The sequence below is a fragment of the Sciurus vulgaris genome (assembly GCF_902686455.1).
Source record: "Sciurus vulgaris genome assembly, chromosome: 6".
Classification (NCBI taxonomy): Eukaryota; Metazoa; Chordata; class Mammalia; order Rodentia; family Sciuridae; genus Sciurus; species Sciurus vulgaris.
The window spans coordinates 90,256,306-90,278,690 of record NC_136466.1 but is presented as its reverse complement, the minus strand read 5'-3'; the positions used below and the strand labels follow the sequence as shown (position 1 = coordinate 90,278,690).

At 37.6% G+C, this 22,385-nt stretch overlaps 1 protein-coding gene and 1 long non-coding RNA gene across 2 annotated transcripts in view; one reads left to right on the top strand and one right to left on the bottom strand.

Annotated features, from left to right (window-relative positions):
- LOC306663102 overlaps positions 1-10,476 on the top strand; it is an 87,183-nt gene extending 76,707 nt beyond the window's left edge. The window contains exon 5 of the long non-coding RNA XR_013764349.1: positions 10,359-10,476. This is a non-coding gene — a long non-coding RNA (uncharacterized lncRNA). The remainder of the gene's footprint in view (positions 1-10,358) is intronic.
- Positions 1,266-22,385, bottom strand: part of PCSK1 (proprotein convertase subtilisin/kexin type 1) — a 74,643-nt gene continuing 53,523 nt past the window's right edge. Inside the window, 11 exon segments of the mRNA XM_079143463.1 lie at positions 1,266-4,354; positions 6,098-6,265; positions 7,751-7,884; positions 9,202-9,359; positions 10,313-10,546; positions 17,739-17,839; positions 20,312-20,346; positions 20,349-20,517; positions 20,519-20,524; positions 21,488-21,564; positions 21,567-21,659. Of these exon segments, the coding sequence (XP_078999589.1) occupies positions 3,983-4,354; positions 6,098-6,265; positions 7,751-7,884; positions 9,202-9,359; positions 10,313-10,546; positions 17,739-17,839; positions 20,312-20,346; positions 20,349-20,517; positions 20,519-20,524; positions 21,488-21,564; positions 21,567-21,659 (1,547 nt within the window). The 3' untranslated portion in view covers positions 1,266-3,982.

The following is a 22,385-nucleotide window of genomic DNA, read 5'->3' as shown; positions in this document are numbered from 1 at the left end:
ATAGATGAATAAGATGTACCAAATAGCATGAGAACTAGGGCTAATAATATTGTATTGTGTATGGGGAAATTTGCTAAGGGAGTAGAGTTTAGGTGCTTTTATGACAAATAAGAAGGAGGAAAAGGAGGAGGAGGAAAAAGAGAAGGTAGAAGAGGAGGTACCTAAGTGAAGGAGGCAGGTAAGTTAATTTTCTTGGCTGCAATGCCAACTTCTTTATGTCTATGTATACTGAGACATCATGTTGTGCATCATAAATGTATTAAATAGATAAATACATAGGTAGAAAAGAGTCATATTACCAACCTATCCTGAGGGGAAAACTTTGGAGATATATGGATCTGAAGGACAAAACCCCATTATGTTCATCTTCTGCAGTTCCTGAAACAGTATTTTAGTTTAATTGATGTCTCTAAGTTAGGAGAAAGGAATGTATTCGGGGGGTTGGGGGGATGCATCCTCATAGTTGGAAAGACCAGATTCTGAGATGGTGGGTGGAGATACCAGTAATGGAGATTTGAAACCTGAAGAAGATTAGGCCTGAGGATGGACGGTCCAAAAATGGGTATTGGGGGTTCTGATGAGAGGACCTCAGGGAGGGATTTAATGCTTGGCTACTTTCCTCTGGTCTATGAACCAAATCATGTTTACTGAACTGTTGTAAATCATTTCTCTTACAGGTAGTAAGTCACTTTAGTTTTGTTTGCTTTTTTTTTTTTTTTTTGTGGTGCTGGAGATTGAACTCAGGGCCTTGTGCCTGTGAGGCAAGCACTCTACCGTAAACTGAGCTGTATCCCCAGTCCCTCAACATTTCAATTAAGGCTCAGTCATACAACCTTGTGTGTTATCAAGAAAGTGAAAGCCTGGCCTAAGAAGGATAATGAAACAGGTTTTATTCAAGTGGATGCTTAATTTGCCTCCTAAAAAGCCTGCTTTCCTGAAAGGAAATTAATTTATTTTTTAATGTAAATGTTCAACTTTTCTTTTTTATATTCCAATTAGGAAACACAGTATAAGGGGAGTTTCTGTTTCTGTTGGAAACATGAGCTCTTTTCTGTTTTTACTTAGTAAGAAACCATTTATTCTTCTGATTTATATATTTTACATATTCTGGTTAATACATCAAGTGTATAATGTGGGAGTTCCCTTAAGAATTCTAAGACCACACATGTTAAACTCAGTTATACATTATATTAAGATATAAGACAAATGTCATTTTTAATATTACAACACATACATATTATACTTTTTTCATTGATAGAGGAACATGCCTTTCAAAAATATTTTATTGGATGAAACTTTCTTTTTCTCAGGAAAACTTTTGGTTCTTCAATATAATTTATTTGCCTTTTAAAATTCTGTTTGATAAAAGCATCAGTACATTATAAATGCCTGTAAAGAAAATATACCTTAAAATTCCAAGGGAAATTTTACATAAGTTTCCTCTTTAACATTGTCACAAAAATCCACACAGGCACTAAGAGAGACTGACAAAAATATTTTATGTCTGAACAATAAATTCCAGGTTGGAAACATTCAAACATGATTTTATCTAAATATTAAAGCTTGTCTAAGAGTGAACCTTTGGCTATAACTCAATGAGTTGGTTGGGGTTTTAACCAGAAAAGATAATATTGGGAAGGATTAAAAGAAAGCTGCATACATTTAGCACTAGATTAGGAATGGGGAAAGGATGAGCTGTAATTCCAACTCTTTAATTTATTACCACTCACTGGCTTCTCTGGATCTTAGCTTTCATGGGTTTGTTGTTGTTGAAATTTAATCTAGTAATTACTAGTTCCTTTTAAAACTTAATACTTTGTGATGTGCTGTAATATTCAAATTTGATCTAATCCCATGTATCAGAAAACATGTGACACTTCCAGAAACAAAGTGATACTGCAAGTGTTTTAGGAGAGCAGCCTCCAGGCATAGTGGGTTTCGCTCTGAAAATAGCTTTGTTCTGCACGAATGCAAATGGTGGAACGGAGGGTCCAAGTTTGTCTTAATAAGCCCATTCCAAAGCATAGGAGTTGTCTTCCTGAACTAGTTCAATGTTACGGGTAGCCCTATGTTCAAACTCTGTGGAAGGTTTGCAAACAGCAACTTAACAGGAGGCTATAGCGTTGTAGGTGACTGGAGACTGAGCATATTGATAGGGAGAGGCTAGGAGGTTGGCAATCAGTGAATAGTAGAAACGAACACGCAAGTGAGATGAGATTAAATGAATATGTCAAACTAGATTTCAGGGACATTTTCAGGGTCTGAAATACATTTTTGCCTATAAATGTAACAAATTAATTAAATCATAGCAAACTCATGATATCAATGATAAATTCTCCCTGGAAAAAGTCAAATGTAGCTTTTGTCCTAATTCATTCACACTTTGTACATGTTCATTCACCACATGAGTGGACAAAATCAAGTACTGGATATTGAACACTAATGAGTAAGGTGGCCCTTGTAGATAGTGTGGAACACGATGGGGTTCTTGGATCTCAACTCTAACTGGGCAGCTGTTAGCTCTAACCAACTCTCACCATAAGAGAAGGTGGGCTTGAGAATCAGGTTTTATGTGAAATCTCATATTTCCAATAATTACTCTGACTTTTAAAACATTCTGCATACCAAACAAAACTTATCAGAGCTACAAGTGAGATCTATAGATTGTCAGTCTATGTCTCCTGATTTGAAGCATGGAAGGAATTTGGTGAGAATTTGGATACTACCAGCTATAACCATTGAGAAGATTCTGTTTTGCCTAGTTGACACTCAGTTTCAAAGATCCAGAAAAATATGTTCTCATGAGCCAGGCACAGTGGCTTGCCTGTAATCCCAGTGGTTTGGGAAGCTGAGGCAGGAAGATCTCGAGTTCAAAGCCAGACTCAACAAAAGCAAGCTGTTAAGCAACTCAGTGAGACCCTGTCTCTAAATAAAATACAAAATAGTGCTGAGGATGTGGTTCAGTGGTTGAGTGATCCTAAGTTCAATCCCTGGTAACAACAACAACAAAAGTTCTAATAAACACAATTTAAATTAAATAAACAAACAAACCTTCCATTGACTCTCTCCACTATGAATGTTTTTCTGTTATTACATTGGTTCACCATGTTGAGTGGTTACCTATTATTATTAAACAAATTTATTATGACTAGGAGTTCGTTGAGTCCTGAGTGAAAGTTTGTTCTGAGGAAATGGTGTAAATTAGTCCTCTGAATATTGAGTTTGTGGCTGAGAAAGGAAACAGATAAGGAAAACTTGAAGAAGGAGAAATAGGAAGACCATGGTGCACAGCATGAATCACAATCACCTTTCAATCCATAAAGACCTCTGTGTGGCACATCGAGCAAAGAGGAATGCTCCAGAACCACTCTAAATACATGAGACACTTTCCAAGGTCAGTTTCTGGGACTAAAAAAAAATCCATTCTTTTCCTGCAATGACCAGATTGCCCCTCCTGGAATGCATGGTATTTTGGAATAAAAAGACCTAAACTATGGGCTTAATAGTAACTTATTCATTAGATGCTTTCCGCATGCTTCCTTGGCAGCAAAATTCAAAGAACCAGATGACAAAGACAGAGAGCTAGCTATAGAAACAGTGCTTCCCCTTCCTTAGTTTTGCAGATTACTTTTGAAATGAATGAGTTTCCCAGGTTTTCCATTTCTTATGAGAAATGAAATGGACAGGCTCAAGGAGACATTCTAGTCTGGCACGGGGGCATTGTCAATTCTCTAAAGAATACACTTCACTCGTGCTGGCAGGGAAGACATGTTTTGAAAGAGCTATGATCAATTCTGGAAGCTGGATTTCCTATTTGAGCTCATCCCCTTTAAATGTACAATTTGGGGAGACAAAGAAAAAGTTGCCATAAAGGATATTATAAGCATAGGAATCAATGCCAAAACAACCACTTCAGACACAGGCAGAATCTAAGGGAAAGGAAGATGTGTGAATATTTCCATCTCAGGACCACACAATTATTTTAATTTTCCTCATTCAGAATGTCCACCAGAGCTTGCAGCAGCCGGTCATCTCTGTGCTTATAAGGTTTTGTGTTATAGAAAACATCAACATAGTCATTATACAAACTGTCCTCAGAGTCTTTAAGCTGAGAGGGTTTGTTCAACTTTTCCAAGGCTTCATAGAAATTTTCATAAGGGATGTTGAGTTTTGTACTTGGAGACTTCTTTGGTGATTGCTCTGAAGGTGGGATTTTGCTAAAAGCACTTTGTAGGAGTCGCAGCATGGCCTCAGAAGGCCCCGCCTCTGCCAGCTCATCTCTTCTTAGCCCCACATTGCTGCTGCTAGGGCTCTTGGACACCAGGGGCTTCTCATTGGGGTTCTTTTGTGTGGGCTGCTCCTAAAATACAGAATTCCACCAACAAAGGGAAAAAAAAAAAAAAAAAAAAACATTATTTCCAGTCAGGCAACCTAGTTGAAGCCTTAGCACAAGCCCACTGTGTGTCCATGGAGAGCCAATTTGGGGAGAGGAAAGAGCACAAGGCTTGCAGTCACAGACTTCAGTTTCAACCCTCATTTTTCCATTCACTGATGTACTTTTGATAACCTTTTTAATCTCCCTGAATTTCACATGTAAAATAGGAATAAGATTATTTCCATTTCTGGTGGTATTGAAGACTGAATGAGATAATACAGGAAAATGTTCAGTATGTGTTGGTTTCCTTCTCTTGCTAGTCTGTTCTCGTGGAATCCATTTTGGGAAGAAGGTGATATAAAATATTTAACAACTCATTTGTAAGGCACCAACTGGTTGCTGCAATATAGGAGCAGCTTCTTGCTCTGTGAGAAACTACCAAATTATAAGAAGGGGTCAGGTAGGAAGGAACCGGAAAGATCAGAGAAACAGTTCTTTGTCAACCATTGTGCACAGATGTTCCCTAGGACCTTCCACAGATATCAAAATCTGAGAATGCTTAAGCCTTTATAGAAGATGACATAGGGTTTGTATATAACCCATGTACATGCTTCTGTACATATTAAATCATTTTCATATTATCTGTAGTACCACATACAATGTAAATGCCATGCAAATGGTTGTTTACTGTATAGGGAATAATGATGAGAAAAAAATTTAAACATGTTTAAGTGTAAACATAATTTTTTTCAAATATTTTTGGTTCACAGTTGGGTAGTCCAAGGGTATAGAATCCATGGATATGGAGGGCTGACTGCATTTCAATGTTTTAACAATGGAAGGATCCCATTCATACTTTCCAAGGAATCTCAGAGGGAGAACCACTCACAAGGTGAACCTGGTTTAGAGACTGTGAAGAAAAGGCCCCAGGAATTGGGTCCTGAAGGGGAAGTTGCTTAACAGGATAAAAGGGGCCAGAATCTGAGCTAAGGCCTCCACAAAGCTAGTTTCTTGAATAAACGTAAATACTATGTTTCTATATCTTCCAAAACATCCAGCACAGAGCTGGACCTATTCAGGGAAGGTCATTCTGGAAATTCTGAAAACCTATGTACTACATCTGGGGCATTGTGCTAGATGGTGGGGGAACAGAGATAGAGCAAATATGGTTTCTGGTCACTAGCCAATAAAGGAGAAGCCTGCAGCTCCTGAGACTCAGGAGTGAGAATGACTTTGGCTATCTTCTGAAATTTTCTGACAGAAATTGTGATTCCATAGTTTTTCTTGGTGTGGCTAGGATGTGCAAACTAAATGGCACTTACTAAACAGTGTCAAGAGAAACATAAGTGATTTAGCTACTTTGGTTTTCCTTCTGCAAAGTGGACATAATGTAATGTTTATCAAGGTTACAAGGATTATAGGTTAAAATGAGACCTTGTATAAAGAAGTTTGTTACAATTTGCTATCTGTCATAAATGGTCAAACTTCATGTTAAGAAATTTAAAAATAACTTATGAATTTTTAACTATAATAAATTCTAAATGAAAGCACAAAAGAAAAGAATAATGTTTCTTTCATCTACTGGGGAAAATATAGTTTACTGCTACCACTGCTTCCTCCCTATGCATATTTGACTTATACCCTGCCTAAAAGTTAGATGCAGCTTCACTCACTGCATTGTCTATCACAGTTTAGAAGACAGCGCAGCAAGAGCATAGCCACACAGACCTCCTCCACGTCCACCATCTTCTCCACCCCTCTTCTGTCATTCTGGACGGTGTTGTAGGATGTGTACACACGAGGTTGTTTCATGTGCTCTGGTTGAGAAGAGGTTCCATGCAAGATCAGCTTCCAGTTCACAATTCTCCCTTCATTTTGCATTCTTCCAGACTAGTGAATAAAGCACACACATATTTTAGAGTGTGTTTTGAATATAAAATAAACTCATCAAAAATATTAAGGATTTCATGGTCAAAATTTAATTTTAAGATTTTGTATGTTCCATGTTCAGAGCTCTGTTTTGAAAGAAACCATTGGATTCACTCTTGATATAAAAGTTTGCATTTTATAAGCTCAGCAATTAAACTGATGGATTGCTTCATATTTAAGCATCTAATGAAAAAAGCAGAGCTCTGTTGTATAAATTTTATTTCCCATATTGGTTATGTTCTTAAATATTTGATTGTATCTGATTTTTAAACAATCTGAAAAAAAAAATCTAAACATGCTGATGGGACTCTAAATTAGCACAACCACTATGGAATCATCATGGAGGTTCTTCAAAAGTCTAGGAAGGAAACCTCCATGACCCAGCCATACTACTCCTCTGTATTTATCCTGAAGAATTAAAGTCGTCATATTACAGTGATACATGCATACCCATGTTTATACCCACATAATTCAAGTAGTCAAACTATGGAACCAGTATAGGTGTCCACATATACACAATGGAATTTTATTCACCACCCATAAAGAAAAATGAAATCATATCATTTGCAGGTAAATGGATGGCCTCATCATGTTAAGTGAAATAAGTCAACTCAGAAAGTCAAAAGTCATCTGTTTTATCTCATGTGGAAGCTAGAGAGGAAAAAGGAAAAGGAAAACAAAAGTTGGGGGGGATCTCCTAAAAATAAAAGAGAGATCAGATCAGTAAAGGAAAGAGACCAAGGTGTGGAATGGAAGAGAGACGAGGAGTGATATTGGCTGAATTATATCATTATATTGTGTTCATGTATGAAGATGTAACAACAAATCCCATCAATATGTATAACTATGATGTGCCAATAAAACAATGTGGAAAAATAAAAGAAAATGTCAATGCTGACAGGTTTTTCTCTTAAAATTATGCAAAAGGAAAAACTGCTTTTTTTTTTTTTTTTTTTTGTAACTGAAACTGGGGGGAAAAGTCTCATTAAATAAGATATCTTGCCTAACATGAAGCTACTTCTTGATATACACCATAGAACACTTGCAGGAGAGCCTTCAGGTGACTTCAGAAGACTTCATAGCAAGGCTGGTCTGAGCATCTAACTTTGAGAATACAGTTGACTCTCATGGCCACAACTCATGTAGAGCTGTGCTCAGATATGGAAAACCTGGATTTGCCCTGTAGTCTGTCACATTGCTTATCAGTATATCTTTTCTTCTCTCTAGTATGTCTGGTGCTTAATGTTCTTTAAAATTATTAGCTATTTAAAATTATTATCTATTTATGTTATTTATTTAATTGGTGTTCAAAACACTATTCTTTCCCCTTCTACTTAGGAGCGATCAAGTTCTTTAGAGCCCCTAATTAATAACATCAACCTTAGAAGTACTTCAAAGTGTTTTAAAAGTGAATGTGTCTTTCTTCATCCTTTCATTCATACTTACCATGTCTGCAATTCTCAAAGTCCAGGTGCCTATAGGATTCTCTCCCCATGTATGGACAGACATGAAGTCCCAATTCTTAAAGCCATTAGGGGATGTGTCCCGCTCTCTTTCAGCCAACAATACCGTGCTAGTTCCTATTTTCATGCAACAAACACAAGTTTATGAATATTCTAACATTTATGATAGTGGGATACACTTTTGCATCTGATAACTGGAAATAAAAGCTGGGTGAAAAAAAAAGTTTTTATTCACAGTACATAGCACATTGCCCTGCATAGAATAATTTTTCAATATATATAGTAGAAAATAATAATAAATATGTTGCTTAAGGTTTGTTTGAATAGAGAGAATTCAGAGAGCTACATTTGTGACTTGGATTAAAAGAGGGAATTAAAGATTCAAAATACATTACAGTGAAACTACTATTTTGAAATGTAAAAGGAAATTTTAAAATTTAATAGGAGCTCGAGTCTGCAATATGAAGACATAAAAATTAATTTATTTAATCAACTTATTTATTATTACCATTAATTATTTAATTAATTAAGAGATACTTTGCTAATAATCTCCTATCATAAAAAAACTAGTAGTAGAAGTAACTATAAATTTTCAAATCAAGTCCTCTGTAAATCAATAAATATTATTTCATTCTAAGTAAAAGGGTTAAATGAACTACAGACTCATCAATGAAAAAGAAATGCTTCCTACCAAAATTTCAGGCCAAATCCAAGACATCTAGAAAACATAACTTCTAAGTCAATAGAGGTGAATCCAAACCTCCAGTTCACATCCTAGAAAGGGACCATAGAGAGAACTCATCTCTTCTCACCTATCACTTATAGGAATCTGATTTAGCCAGTTGAATACTACTAAAATATGAAAGAGTATCAAGAAAACTTTGATGGAATTGTGGCTAACAGTTCACCAGCTCTCATCACATCTGAATTAGGAGCTACTCGGGAAAAGGGCATATATCTGTACATCATCAAATGGCCTGATGCACATCTTTATGAGGATTGTATTAGTCTTTTCAACCTTCTTTTATGGATCAGAATTCCCAGTTTTTCATCTGATTCCTTGGAAGTTCAGATACAGGTACATTGTTAATTATCAGAATAACTTTTGCTACTAACATGTTAGCTAAGAAAAATGAATGGTAGGTCAGTATCCAGGAAAGTGAACATAAGTTGAAAACCTATGACTTCAGGAAAGGTTATGAACTGAAATTATTGGAATAGATCATGTTCTTTGCTTATCTAAGGACCAGTGGGAATGAGCAGGATGAGCAGGGCAAATGAAATCTAACACCAAGAAAAATAAGTATGTTTTTAAGACCTAAAAATATCGATAAGGAGATTTCATTCTATTAAAAAAAATCATTGATCTGAAATAATTTGATTTATACTTAAGAATTTAAACAAATGGTTTAGAAGGATTGTTTGTTTATTTACCAGCAGCAGAAGTGAGAGTGACATGAAGGTCTCCTCTACGGGAATATTCAATTGTTGCTTCAAACTGCACATGCTCCAGGGACTTGATAGCATTCTCTTGCCCTTCACAAGCTTTTGTTGGAATTTCAATGATAACTTCTCCATTAGCTTTCAGGGCTCTAAATGCATTAAAGAATTAGTATTGAATAAAGCGTATCTCTTCTTTCATGAATGTTACGCATAGGTGTACACAAGTCTTCACTAGATACTCTGCTAGGCTTGTCATCACTCCCTGTTATGAGGAGAACCCCATTCAAGACTAGATATAAATGAATTTCATGCATACGAAAACAGTAAAGAACATAAATGCTTCAATATGATCTACTTGCTGTAGAATCAAATTTAAGAAGGTTTGTTTTGGGCCCATCAAAAGTGGTCCATTAGCACAATATCAAAGAGGCCCTCTTAAAAAATAATTTTATCCATAAGGTCTTCCTAAGGCAGCTCCTGAGCCTCTCATGCTTGGGTATTTTGTGAGTAGGTTTTCAGTATTATTATGGTTGCCTTGATAGAAACAACCAAACATTCATAGCAGTTTTGGCTTCTGTGGCCACATATGTTGAGACAGAGATGGTCTGTGTAAATGCAAAATGATAAAAAAAAATCCTGTATGGAAGAAAAGTCAAGAATCCCACAGCTCTGTGGCATGAAGTAAGGCTCTTATAGAATTAGATTTTAGTTAACACTGGTTTGCAAGTACTTCATTTTATCAACTCTCAGATGCATTTTTAAAAAGTAGTCTTAGCACCTTTGAGTTTAGGATTAATCTTAGAGTTGATGTGTGACTGGTCACAGTTTAAATGATGACATTTTCTCCTAGTGGTACATAAAACAATGGTACATCTTAGTGCAATGTCATGGGTGTTGTACAAGAAAAAAATGAAAATGTGCAGCCTGATTTATAGATCTCAGTGATTTCCCATGGAGAGCCATGGAGAACACTGGCAAATTCCATCTCTCTATACTTTAGAAGGATAGGTATAAGAAAAAATTTAGGCAGAATAGCAAACATTTTCATCAAATTGAGCCAAACATTTAAACATATTTGTTGAAAATACCTGGAGACACTTACCTCGGCTCAAAGTCATTATCTTTTACAACACATTCTTTCTTCTCAGGCACACTGCTCCAGGTCCCAGGATCAGCTAAATCCACCAGAGCTTTGGCATTTAGCAAGCCGAATCCAAATCGACTATTCACCATCAAGCCTGCTCCATTCTTTTTCCATCCAGGGTTATTGGCCAATGGGTCATATTCAGAGGTCCAGACAACCAAGTGCTGCATATCTCTCCAGGTGAGATTTGGGCTGGAGGGGAAGTAACCCAAAGGGTCTTTCAGGGACAAAATGAAGTTTCCTTCCCTAAGCAAGTTCTAAAAATACACATCTCCATTCAGGGATTATGAACTACCTTCCGTAATTGTACCAATATTATTGTAGTGTTTATTTGTGTATTCTTTTATTTGGCATTCGAAATGCAGTACTGAAAACTTTAGCCCATAAAATATGTTAAGGTCTTACTACAAGTAAAATTAAATCTTCTGCATTGTGGAAATGCAAAACTTTGTCCCTCATTTTGAACTATTTCCATATAACTGGAACAAAAGTTTTAAATTACCTCTGTCCCATTTGTGAGACCAGATTACAGCCTGTTTTGATGGAGAGGGAAAGAGGCAATGTGGAGCACTGAACCTGAACAATGAGTACCTTGAATGCCACAATACGAAGCTTATATTTTATCCTTTAGGCAGTGGGGAACATGGAGGCTTTTTAAGCAAGGATATAGTAAAATCGGAAGTCTTAGTAAGATTAATTTAGCAACAATATAAAAATAAATTAGAATTGGAGGGATTGAAATCTTTTATAATAAGATGAGACTTTTCTTGATCACCCTATTTAAAATTTCAATCCTCCCCACATGTTCCTGAGTTTTTATCCTGCTGTATTTTTTCTTTTATAGCACTTTTCACTTTAAAACCCACTGGGAAACTTATTTGTTTTATGTATTATTAATGTCTGTCTCCCCAGCTAGAACTTAACCGTGATAAAGAGTGAGATCTTTATCTGTCTTGTTCCCTGATGTTTACCAAGCACCCAGAAGAACGCTAGGAAAGGCATATGCTGAGTAAATATCTGTTGGTTGAATGATTATGTGCCTATGTTAAATAGCCTGAATATAATTTTAAAACTTATTGCTATTAGTCATTAGATTGTTTCAAGGTATCAAGCTTTTCCTTGCCTTTGAGACCTGCATCATTTCCCTTAAACCAATCAAGCATTATTTAATAAATAACACTCAAATACTTTTCAAAGTTCCTATTCTACTTACCATGAAGCTGTAGAACAATCACTAGGGGAATGTGGCTCAATTTGCTGCCTTCTCCTGAGAGGTAATAATGGACTGGTTAAACAGTCCATTGGTATACTTTCCTAAACAATGGGGAGTCAGGTTCCTCATTACAAATCTGACCATAGTCAATTTCAGTCTTTCCCTGGCAGCCACTAGGTAATGTTGACCTCCAGTGCCAACCTAGGTGCCCAACTGGGGCATTGCAGCTTTTGAGGGTCATTGCAATCAGGTTTCATGGCCATAATGCTCTTTGCATTTGTACAACCCTGATCCCTGTAGGTGAGTGCCTTCGTCCTAGGTGTCTTTGTCTAAGGCCTCAGGCAGAGGTCTTCTTCAGGTACTTCTACCAAGGTTTCCTTGTGGAGGAATGAGGAAAACCTTGAAGACACTCTTCCCTGCTCTGATTCAGTACCCAGTGCTTTTCCACTCCTACCCTCCCACAAGCCCTCTCCCCTCACACACCTCAGGGTCCATAAAACTGCTGGACCCTTTCTTCAGGTTCCCTCAATAGTGACACACCCTCATGTCTGTCTGTACTCATCCACCTGACTGGTGCACTGTTCCATGAGGAAAAATGGAACCAGGCTAACTGTGCTTTCTCTGGTTTTAGATTCTTGCTTATACCATAGCAGTGGATAATAAAAGACTTACTTAACTCTTTCATCTTATATTGTTCCTTTAATGGACTCCTCCAACACCTGATTAGCTCAGCTCACTCTCAGTTTAGCTATGTTCCTGACAACTATACTACTTGACTCCAGAGAGTGACTCTCAGTGGATCCCAGACCACTTGCATTATAAGCATCTGGAACACTTATAAATAATGAAAATTTCAGAGTCCCACCTCAAATCTATGGGTCAAAATGTCTGAGGATAATTGTTCATATGTATAACCCCACCTACAATCCCAGCTCTTCAGGAGGCTGTCAGTAGGATCCCAGGCTGGTTTCCAACTTAACCAGACCCTGACTCAAAATAAAATAAAAAGGACTGGGAATGTAGCTCAGAGGTAAAACACTCTTGTACCTACCTACCTACCTACTTACCTACCTACCTACCTCTTACCTAAATAAATACATATGAGAATAGGGCATGACTTTTATATTAAAAAAAAAAAAAAAAAAAAAAAAAAAAAAAAAAAAAAACACTTGTCCAGTCAGTTCTGTATCACAGTAAAAATAACAGGAGTCAATGGAGAGATTACACAATGTGATCATTTAAGACAATTATAAATCATGGGGTCAGAATAGGGAGTAATAAAAAACATATTAAATTGCTTTCTACTATCAAAGTACTGTGTGATTAGTAGCAAGTCCAACTATTTTATCTCTTTGGGCCTGAGTTGACTCATCTATAATATGAAAGGGTAGAATATGATGGTCTCCAGAATTCTTTACTGTTCAGATCTGCCTAATATAAATACCTTTTTTTTTACCTCTTGTTTCTTTTTTGGTTATCCCACCTTCAGGAATCATTAAATGAGTGAACAGAAATGGCTATTTTCTCAAGGTAGAACCTAATCATACCCTTATTGAAATGTGTGTTTTCTTCCAGTCATTCAAAAGGAGTTTAGGTAAAAGTCTCCTATTGAGGTGGTCAATGGACAACAAACCAGTTTTCCATCTGTATCATCAGTGTGTATAGGTGTTTTTAAGAGGGTAGGGATGAGGAAGAGTACGAAGGAAGCATATGGTGGGGAGATGATAATCATCTACAAAACTTAGACTTTCTATATTTCTAAAATGGAGCATTTATTTTATATTTTATTGCAAGTTTTGCTAGTTTTTAAAAATTTGTCTTATGTAGTCTTTGAAAAATATTTAAGGAGCTTTACTATCATACAATTAGGAAAATTAAACCCATGTTTCTAACAGAGTTATTCTTCATTTGTGTGCTTGCATCTCATAAATGAAAAGGAGCTATTAACAATAGTGCAAACTTGTTCCTGACAGCCTTCCTTTGTCAATTAATGCTCAGCAGCATCCACAATAATTAAAATTTTTAAAACTGCATTGTGTTGCTAATCAAAGGTGTTTACAGAAAATAAGCGTTATGGAATTAAACAGTGAAATAAAGCTTCTCCACTCCTACATCTCTTCCATGTAGGTCTGGAGACAAGATTAATTTTAGAGTGAAAATTATTAGGGGCTGCCTGTTTGGCTTCTAATCACACCTATGTGAGTCCAGATGTTGAGTATTCTCTCCTTTGGACTTTCCGGCATTTCTCAACCAACAAGGAATTTTTTTTGTTGTGATTCTCCCCGACTCCCAGAGGTTTCATATGCATCGTTGGGAGTCTATTTCTCTAGACTTCAATAAAAACAGAAGATTGACTCACCTATTTGTTTAGTACCTCCAAAGGTGTGAAGGGATCCATGGTTCACTTCAGAATTTTTCCCCCTTATTAAAAATTATTCTGATTCTTTTGCTGTCTCCTCCAGAGAACAAGGCTATTGTCTTCCAGCTTTCTTAGGTGTATTCACTACTTAATGTCGAAGGTGCCAGAGGCATTGATGTAAGGCATTTCTTTCTTAGTATATTTACCACTAGGATATTCCTATTAAGGTACTCTAATAGGCATATAGATAAGATTGTAGAAAACAGTTCTTTATAGAAGTTATTTCGCTAAGTTAGATTAAGGTATCAATAACGTTAAAATTGCCTGGAGTACTTGCTAAAAATGGTGATTCCTGATTCCTGGGTTGTATATGGGAAACTTCAGAATCTAAGTTGCTGGCAATACGATCTGGAAATTTGCATGTTAAATAAACTCCTCAGGTGATTGGCATGTATGCCAGCATTCAAGAAACACTATTCTTGGAAAGGGAAATATCCCCTTATACATACTTCAACCAGAAACTACTTTTTCTCCTTTTTTCTTTTATTTCTCTAGCTACATCACAATTAATGCAGCTAATGCACAACCTTCTGGCTAGAAAATTAGGAGAAACTCATAAATATGTGTTCATTTACATCAGTCTCAGTCTTCCTAACCCTCCTTTATTTGATGGAATTCAACATTCCTCTCCCCAACAAGGCCGTGGAGACAACATAGTGTGATTGCTGATAGCATAATTTTGGGGGCAGACAGACTTGAGTGTGAATCTCTTTGTGAGATTTTGGTTATATTTATCAACTTCTCTAAGCCTCAATTACTTCATTTATAAAATGCAATTAATAATTTCTGTTATAGGAATGTTGCAAGGATTAGAATTAATACATATAAATGTGTGGCCTATAGTACAAAATGATAAATATTGATGTCATTATTCTCGATAAGTTTATTCAAGAGTTCCTCATCATACAAAGTTGTTTCTTGAGGGATGATGCCTATTTAAATACTTCTCTGAATCTTGAGTGTCTAGAGATAAAACTTGATCCTATATCTAGAAATGTTGGTATTGAGATTTTATGATCAAATAGTCTTGGTATAGGCATTTGAACCATCCAATTCAATAAAGAACAGACATCACAGTAATATCTATGTTCCTTGGAAAGAAAGACATAAATGTTAAGACAGATCTTGTCTATCTTACTGATGAGTTATAAATGTTAAGATAGATCATGTCCATATCACTGATGAAAGAAAAGAAGGGAACAGATTCTTATGATTTGCACTTGGGATATCATAGACAGTTAATGTCTCTTAAATTATGAACACTATGAGAATGCTGTGGTTGGAACCTATAAGCCATTCCCCAGTAAATTTCATACACACTTATAAGCAATTCTGCATTTAGTTGCAAAGTGATTCATGGATCCCAGCGACCCAGTCATGTATTGCATAGCAATACAGTCCCTGCTTTAGAAAGTCTCATCAGAGACAAATGAAATTAATGAAGCTACATCATTCTTAGATGATTTTCTCCTTATATAGAAAAAGAAGGTTGACCTTTAGGAACCAGTGATTATACTTTAAAAATTTCTGTTCTTGACTGGAATTTATTTAAGTGTTCAGTTAGATGACTATTTCTAATATATTGTCATTAGATGAAAATGGGCTAGGCCTGGTGAGTTAAATTTACATGTATCTGACAAGTGCAGAGTAGAGAAGAAAGACTCTACACTTACCATTTTAAGGCAAGCTTTCTTTTAACAGCTCCCAGTGACTAACAATTTGTATTCTGAGATCATAAATACCGTATGTCTGTTTCATATTTAGACCCTTCACCACCAACCACAAGAAATCATGTTAGATTATTTCTATATACCCTTGTCTTTGATTTCAAATCTGAGAATTTATAAAGGAAAGAAGTTTGAAAAAAATAGGTGTGATTTACCCTTTCATTCATTTTACAAATGGAAAGATGGAGACCTACATGTGAATTATCTTGCTTAAAGCCAGACAGCTAGAAGTACAGAGGCAATTTAAAGTGTGCCTGCAAGTTTCCCTGCTTGGATTATTTTTTTTTCAACATTGGTTTGGATCTTCTAGCTTGTTCTAGCTTGTGTTCATGGATTTTGTCTTCTGTCTATCCCTCCCTATTAAAGTGAACTCAGATTCTAAACATAGATTTGGCCCCCAAATCTACTTCTGATCAAGTACTTGAATTTCTTTCTAGCCTTATCAAACATCTCAGTACTTCCAAGCAGCTAGACTACTTGAAAGATCTTTGGCAGGCTGTATTGCTTAGCCACTGTGACTATCCCATTGCTTGATACCCAGGAACTATACCACATTGCCACTGGGAGCCCCAGGGCTCCAGTTATGCTGGATTCTCCTGGACAAAGGCTTAGCAACTTATGGGCTTTTCCAGTTGTGGCAAAGGCCAAGATGTTCTTCCTCACTGTTCTGAACAATGATCAATGCTAGTTTACAAGATTTGTTGTCATCATAGAACAACAAAAATAGGAATAAGGACAAATAAAAATCTGTGGATGTGCCATGTAAAATAATTAGTTTCTTATTTGTTATTAAGTCTTAGATTACTGAAGTAATTATTTTGAGGAAAAAATAGACATCCTACACTAAAATAAGTTCCAAGAGGATTTAGAATTTAAGTATGGCAAAGGAACTAAAAGACAAATGAATGTTAATCTAGTTTTTGACTGGAAGATTTTCCTGAGCATTACAGCAAAAAAAAAAAAAAAAAAAAAAGAAGCTTTAAAGAAACAAACTGGCAAATGTGTCTATATATATACAAATTTAATTACACTAAAAATGACCTATAAATAAAATTAAAAAGTAAAAGTCAAACTGATAAAATATTGATAGATATCCTGAAGTAAAGTCATAAAACAAAATGAAGGCCATAAAGAAGCAGTCAAATAGCCAAGACAAATAACTACATGATATAAATTATCAGGTTTCATTAGTAATTAAACAAAAACATAAAAAATGAGATTCTATTTTCACCTACCGAAATAGCAAACATCTTAAAAGATAATAAAAATAGTTTGGGCAAGGGTTTTGGCATTTGACACTTCCACATGTACACTCCTGGTGGGAATGGAAATGATATACTTTTTCAAGGTAGCAATTTATTGATTAAGTATCAAAAGCATTAAAATATTCCTGATTTTTGATCCAGAAATTCCATTCTGAGTGTTTACCCCTGAGAAAATGATCAGAGACAGCAAACAATTTTTATGTACAAGAGTGTTTAAGCTTGATTAGATGCACACATTTCAAGGTAATTATTTGCTATTTATACAATGGAATACTATGAAAAGATGAAAATTCTATCTTTAATTCTCATGTCTCTTGACATAGTAACATTAGCTCCAAGGCTAGGCTTATAGTCTGAAAGATAATGTTTTGTAATTTGTTATTCTTAACACTACCTTCAGGAAATTATTTGAATGAAATTCTGCCTGATGGGAGGAAGGCCTCTTCGTTAGGGGAAAGAGGACTTGGGGAGACAACACGAAGATTGGCTTGCACATGATAAAGTACAGGTGGATTTTTAATATATTGTAGGATGTATCATAAAACAACTACAAAATAATGTGCTTAATAAAATCCCAATTTTGTAAGATATGTGTATTTAATCTACACTGATGGCTAATGAAGGTTATCTCAAAGTGGCAGGAAGAGAGTTCTGTGGTTCTCCAAAATTTCTACTGTAACCATGTATTCAGTAGACAACATGTATTACTAACAAGGAGAAGCAGCCTCAGTAAGGTGATTAGAAGATTTCTGGACCTTACTTTGCTTCCAAGGCCAGAGCGAAGATACCGGCAGCCAGGGGTGCAGAGGCTGAGGTGCCTGTATGGGTCTCAGTGCAGTCATTATGCAGGTCAGCGCTTGTCTGAATGGTAACAGAAGGAAATAGAGGTAGGACATGTGAGGAGCATGAGACAGGATAACCACACCAAGGTCTGCATCTGCTATGACCAGGAAACTCAGCTGATTCCATTCCTTATTTCCTCCTCTAAACCATGAGCGGATGTTCGCCATCTGCTGATATTTTAGTTCACTCTCCTCTATATGCAACTTGTCTACAATTCTGCAGCAAGATGCCTTTTCTGGGGATGAAGTACTCCCACTATGAATATTTTCTCTTCTGAGATTCCCAAAAGAAATGCTGTCTATAAAAAAGGAACTGTTTTGACATCACTGTGAATCATGCTGGCCCATTAATCATCAGGTCCATTGTGTTTGGCCTGGAATATTTAGAAATTCTGCCTCATACAAAACTCCCTTTGGCCTTTGAACTAACATTTAGCTGCCTCTTTAGCACAAGGATGTAAAACCATCCTGATCTTGAGCTACTTGCACAGGATCTGCTTAGTGTGTACTTTGCACGCTCTGGGACTAGATTTGACATCTTGAGTTAGTGTCTATGTTTGCACTTTGTTGAAAATGGTGGGTTTCAAAAATTAAAAGTGTGCTGGACTTAGTTCTGGGTTCATATTCTACAACTGTTACTTATTAGATGTGTTCCATGGGCATGTCACTTGGTTTCCCCATCTGTAAAATGAGATTTACATTTCCTGACTCATATTCTGAGGCTTTAGTGAGATCCCTGCCTAAGAAATGCAATATTATTGCATGTCAGGAATTATGTAGGCTATCTTTAGGGTAATGAAGGTTACAGAGATAAAGGGAAGAAACCAAAAAAGACTTCCATTCAGTTTGCTTTAAGGACTCTTGAACTGCTGCTGGCTTAACAAGTAGTTGGGCCAAAGGATTACTAACACAAGGCACCCCACCTAGGCTAGAGCACTACAGTTCTTAGCTAGAGATTTCAATGTGTGGGAGGGAGGTGTAAAAAAATAATTTGTTCTATTATCACCTCCTTTGGTTTCCTGCTTGGAGTCTCTGGATTTCTCAAGTTATGGTGGCTCTGCTCCTTAGAGAGCGACAGAAGCAAAGTTGCTCTTTTTACCTGTTGACGCAAATAAGCCCCCAGAGATGACTGTGCTGAGGAAGAGGTTTGCATAAGAAAAGTCTCCACTACTGCTACTGTTGCAAATAGAATCCGCCAGCTGTCTCTCCCAGGACTGGTTTGGGGTGGGGGAATCTTTATGAAGGTGGAGAATCTTCCCCCTATTTGGGGGCAGGATGGCCCAGATGAGGAGCAGTCTATCAAATGGTGATACTAAGAGGTACAACAGGCCGTTTTCTACAGGCAGCTGTGGATGCCCAGGGAAATGGCAGCAGCCAGGGGCTCTGAACACAAGTGGGGCAGATGTCTGATATGCCCGTTTCAAAGGCTATGAACTATGCCTGCCGTAAAGACCCCTTGGGTAGAATGTCCTGCCTGTTATTCAAGTAAACTGGAGATAGAGCTTGAGAGGGAGGCCAGTGCTCCTCAATACTAAGAGGAGACCACTAGTATTACTGCCTAAATTTTGTTGCCAAACAGGCAGAGTTACAAAATAGTGATCCTGTATGAAGAAGACATTAGTGGTGACAATTCTGAGACTAATGAGTCCATTAATGAGACTTGTGCACACATTCCCAAAGTAATTATTATGGCAGTCACCCACAATCTAATTGGATCACAACCTGCTATTTACTGAGATTAGGATCTACGTATTTTAGCTAGTTGCTTCTTTTTGTGTCCAGAGTTAAATCTGAGACTTTAAATTTTTAAATTAAAAGTGCCTGTCTTTGTTCCCAAAGCCTCAGAATGGCCCTTCCTCATTGTGCCCTTGAAGGGAAATCCAATAATTGCCCTTGGCAGTGTGACTCATGGAGGTGAAGGCACCAACAGGCTTGGGCTGGAGGAGGCTCTGAGGAGCACACAGCCTCCCTGAGCTGCAGACCCATATGCCGAGGAGTTCACCTCAGGCAAAACTGACATGGTTTTTATTTTCCTGCAGGCCTTCTGTTCTTAGGAGACATCACCCGTGTAGACTTTGTATTTTTATCATTTGCTAAAGGGCAAGTTGGACTCTATCCCTGCTATTAAAGGATCAGCAAGTACAAGGGTGATAAAGCCCCTACAACCCCAAAATCTCCTTGCAGGCTGTTTCCTGGGAAGCATCAGACAAGCAGAAAAGACATTGAGAGTCTCGGCTGTATAAAATGACAGGTTTGGTGACTTCTCAGGGCTGAGTTTTAAAATGACAGAGAAGGAAGATCATCTTGGCAGAAGTGTCATTATCCCTGGAGAGAAAACTCAATATATGCCAGCCTTGCAAGTGAGTAAGCATGAGTCTTCCCGACAGAGACATCAAGCTTGAAGCAAATCCAATTCCACCAAAGGTCAGTCAGGAGGATTGTGGTGAGTGTGCTCTCCTCCCCAGGCAGAGAATTAGACAAAAGCTACATCGATTCGCTGGTCGGTGTAATCCCCGCTGCTGTAGGAGTGGCCAGCGTGGAAGAGCACTTCTCAGCGTACCAGGGCGACAGGCCTTGCTGGGAAGCACTGCTGATTGAGATGGTGTAGATGCTGTCCGTGTAGCCATCACAGTCACAGTTATCTCCCTGACGCCCCCCATTCCCAGAAGCCCAGACGAAGATGGAGCCCTTTCCTTGGTCTTCCCTAAAAGAAAAGCCAGAATGTACAGCATCTGCTATTATCTACTTCGATCACTGTCAAACCCCATTAAAATCCCCAACAAATGCATCTGTGAAGTTCTCAGAGACAATTTTGGGGGATCTGTATTCAACCCCAGGTCCCCAGCAGGCACGTTGGAAATCTCGAGATACTATGTATTATATATAAATCACGAGGCTCCAACCCTGCTAGCCTCTTGTCTCTGGGTCCCCTCTGGGATGGGGCTGAGTAAACACTTTTTCTTTTCTATTTTAATTCTGCAGATTCATAAACTGGACTTCAGCATTCCTTAGTAATTTTTCACTCTTCTCTTGGCTTATGTCACTACACTGGAATCCTTGAACTTCCTTTCTTTCTGCCTGAATCTTCTGACTGACTGATAGAATGGCAAAATCAGGCATTATTCAGATCTGCTTTGCAGCTGCTTTACAAGGAACTCTTCAATTGAATGCAACTCGTCAAGGCCACCCTTTCTATGATTTTTCAATTCGTGCTCTCCAAAGTTTCTACTTTTGTCTCATCCTGTGGGATACAAGGTCCTAGAATCTGTGAGAGAAGGCAGCAAACCCCACGTGACGGAGCGAAAAATGACACACAAGTACTGCATGGGTGTGTGCTGAGCCAGAGGCGGCAGGTTGCTGCATTTAAGCTTACCCAGTGAAAGACCCCAAAACAGCAGGAAAGGAGAAAGGAAGAATGCCTAGAAGTATTTTAAAGTAATATCCTAAAAGTAATGAATTTCTCTTCAATGTTAGACCCAAAGAGGGAAACTCTTAAACCCTGAACCTCCAATCCCTGAGAAATGATTTGGTTCTCTAACTGCATTTAAAATTGTGAAGGGCTTTGTCAAGAAATTCATCACCCTTTCTTTCCATATAACTTGAGTATTTTTTCCTTCTCATATCCTAATAGTTGGGTTTCATTTCATGAGTCTGTTAAGCATCTCACCTGCTTAACACCATATTCAAAAGCCTTCTGGGCTAATCTGCCAGGACCCTCCACGGTTTTCCCATCATCATTAGGGCCCAGCTTGCACTGTAAATATCCACGTGTCCAGGGTTGAATCCAATTGAACTGGCCTCAATAGCATCAGTCACAATGCCATCCAGCATTCTTATGCCTGAGCAGAGAGAAAACAAACATAAAGGCATGTACATATTGAAAAGCACGACGGCCTTAAAATTCATATCTTTAAAGGACCCTCCAAAGAATCCAAAAAATGATAGCTCTGACATTCCCAACACCTGTGACCCAGCTACTGACAATACAAAAGGAAGGGGAAATGTCAGCGCTTCTGTAAACTTTTTGTGGTCTGCCCTTTAGAGATAATGTTGTGCACTTTGAAGCAGCTGTGTCTTTTGTCCCACTCAAGGCTCTGTTCCCAGTAATACCCCTGAGATTGAAAGAGGAGTAGCATTCTTAGATGAGAGGAATGGACTGTTTGCTGGCAATTACAAATGTCTTTCTACCTTCCACCACCCCAATAACCTACTAGCTTTCAGGAAAAAACCATCAGTCCTCCTCAACACACCTGCTCATGACTCTACATGAGTGGTTATGGCCAGTCTATGCCATACAAAGGCCCCGGTACAGGAAGCTGCAGCTTGAAAAGATCTGTCCACAACAGGAAACTAACAATAGGGAAAGAACTCTTGTTTCTAAAGCACTGATTAAAAATAACCCAGAGGCCATTCTTTATGTGTTTGCTAAGGAACATGCTTCCTTTCTTCTAAATCATTTCAAGGATGAAATCATTGCCATGGATTCACTCCTAAGGGGAATCATTTTCATCAGGAGAAGGCAGAAGTGGTAGCTCTTTGTGCTTTCCAACAGGCTGTCGGCCATC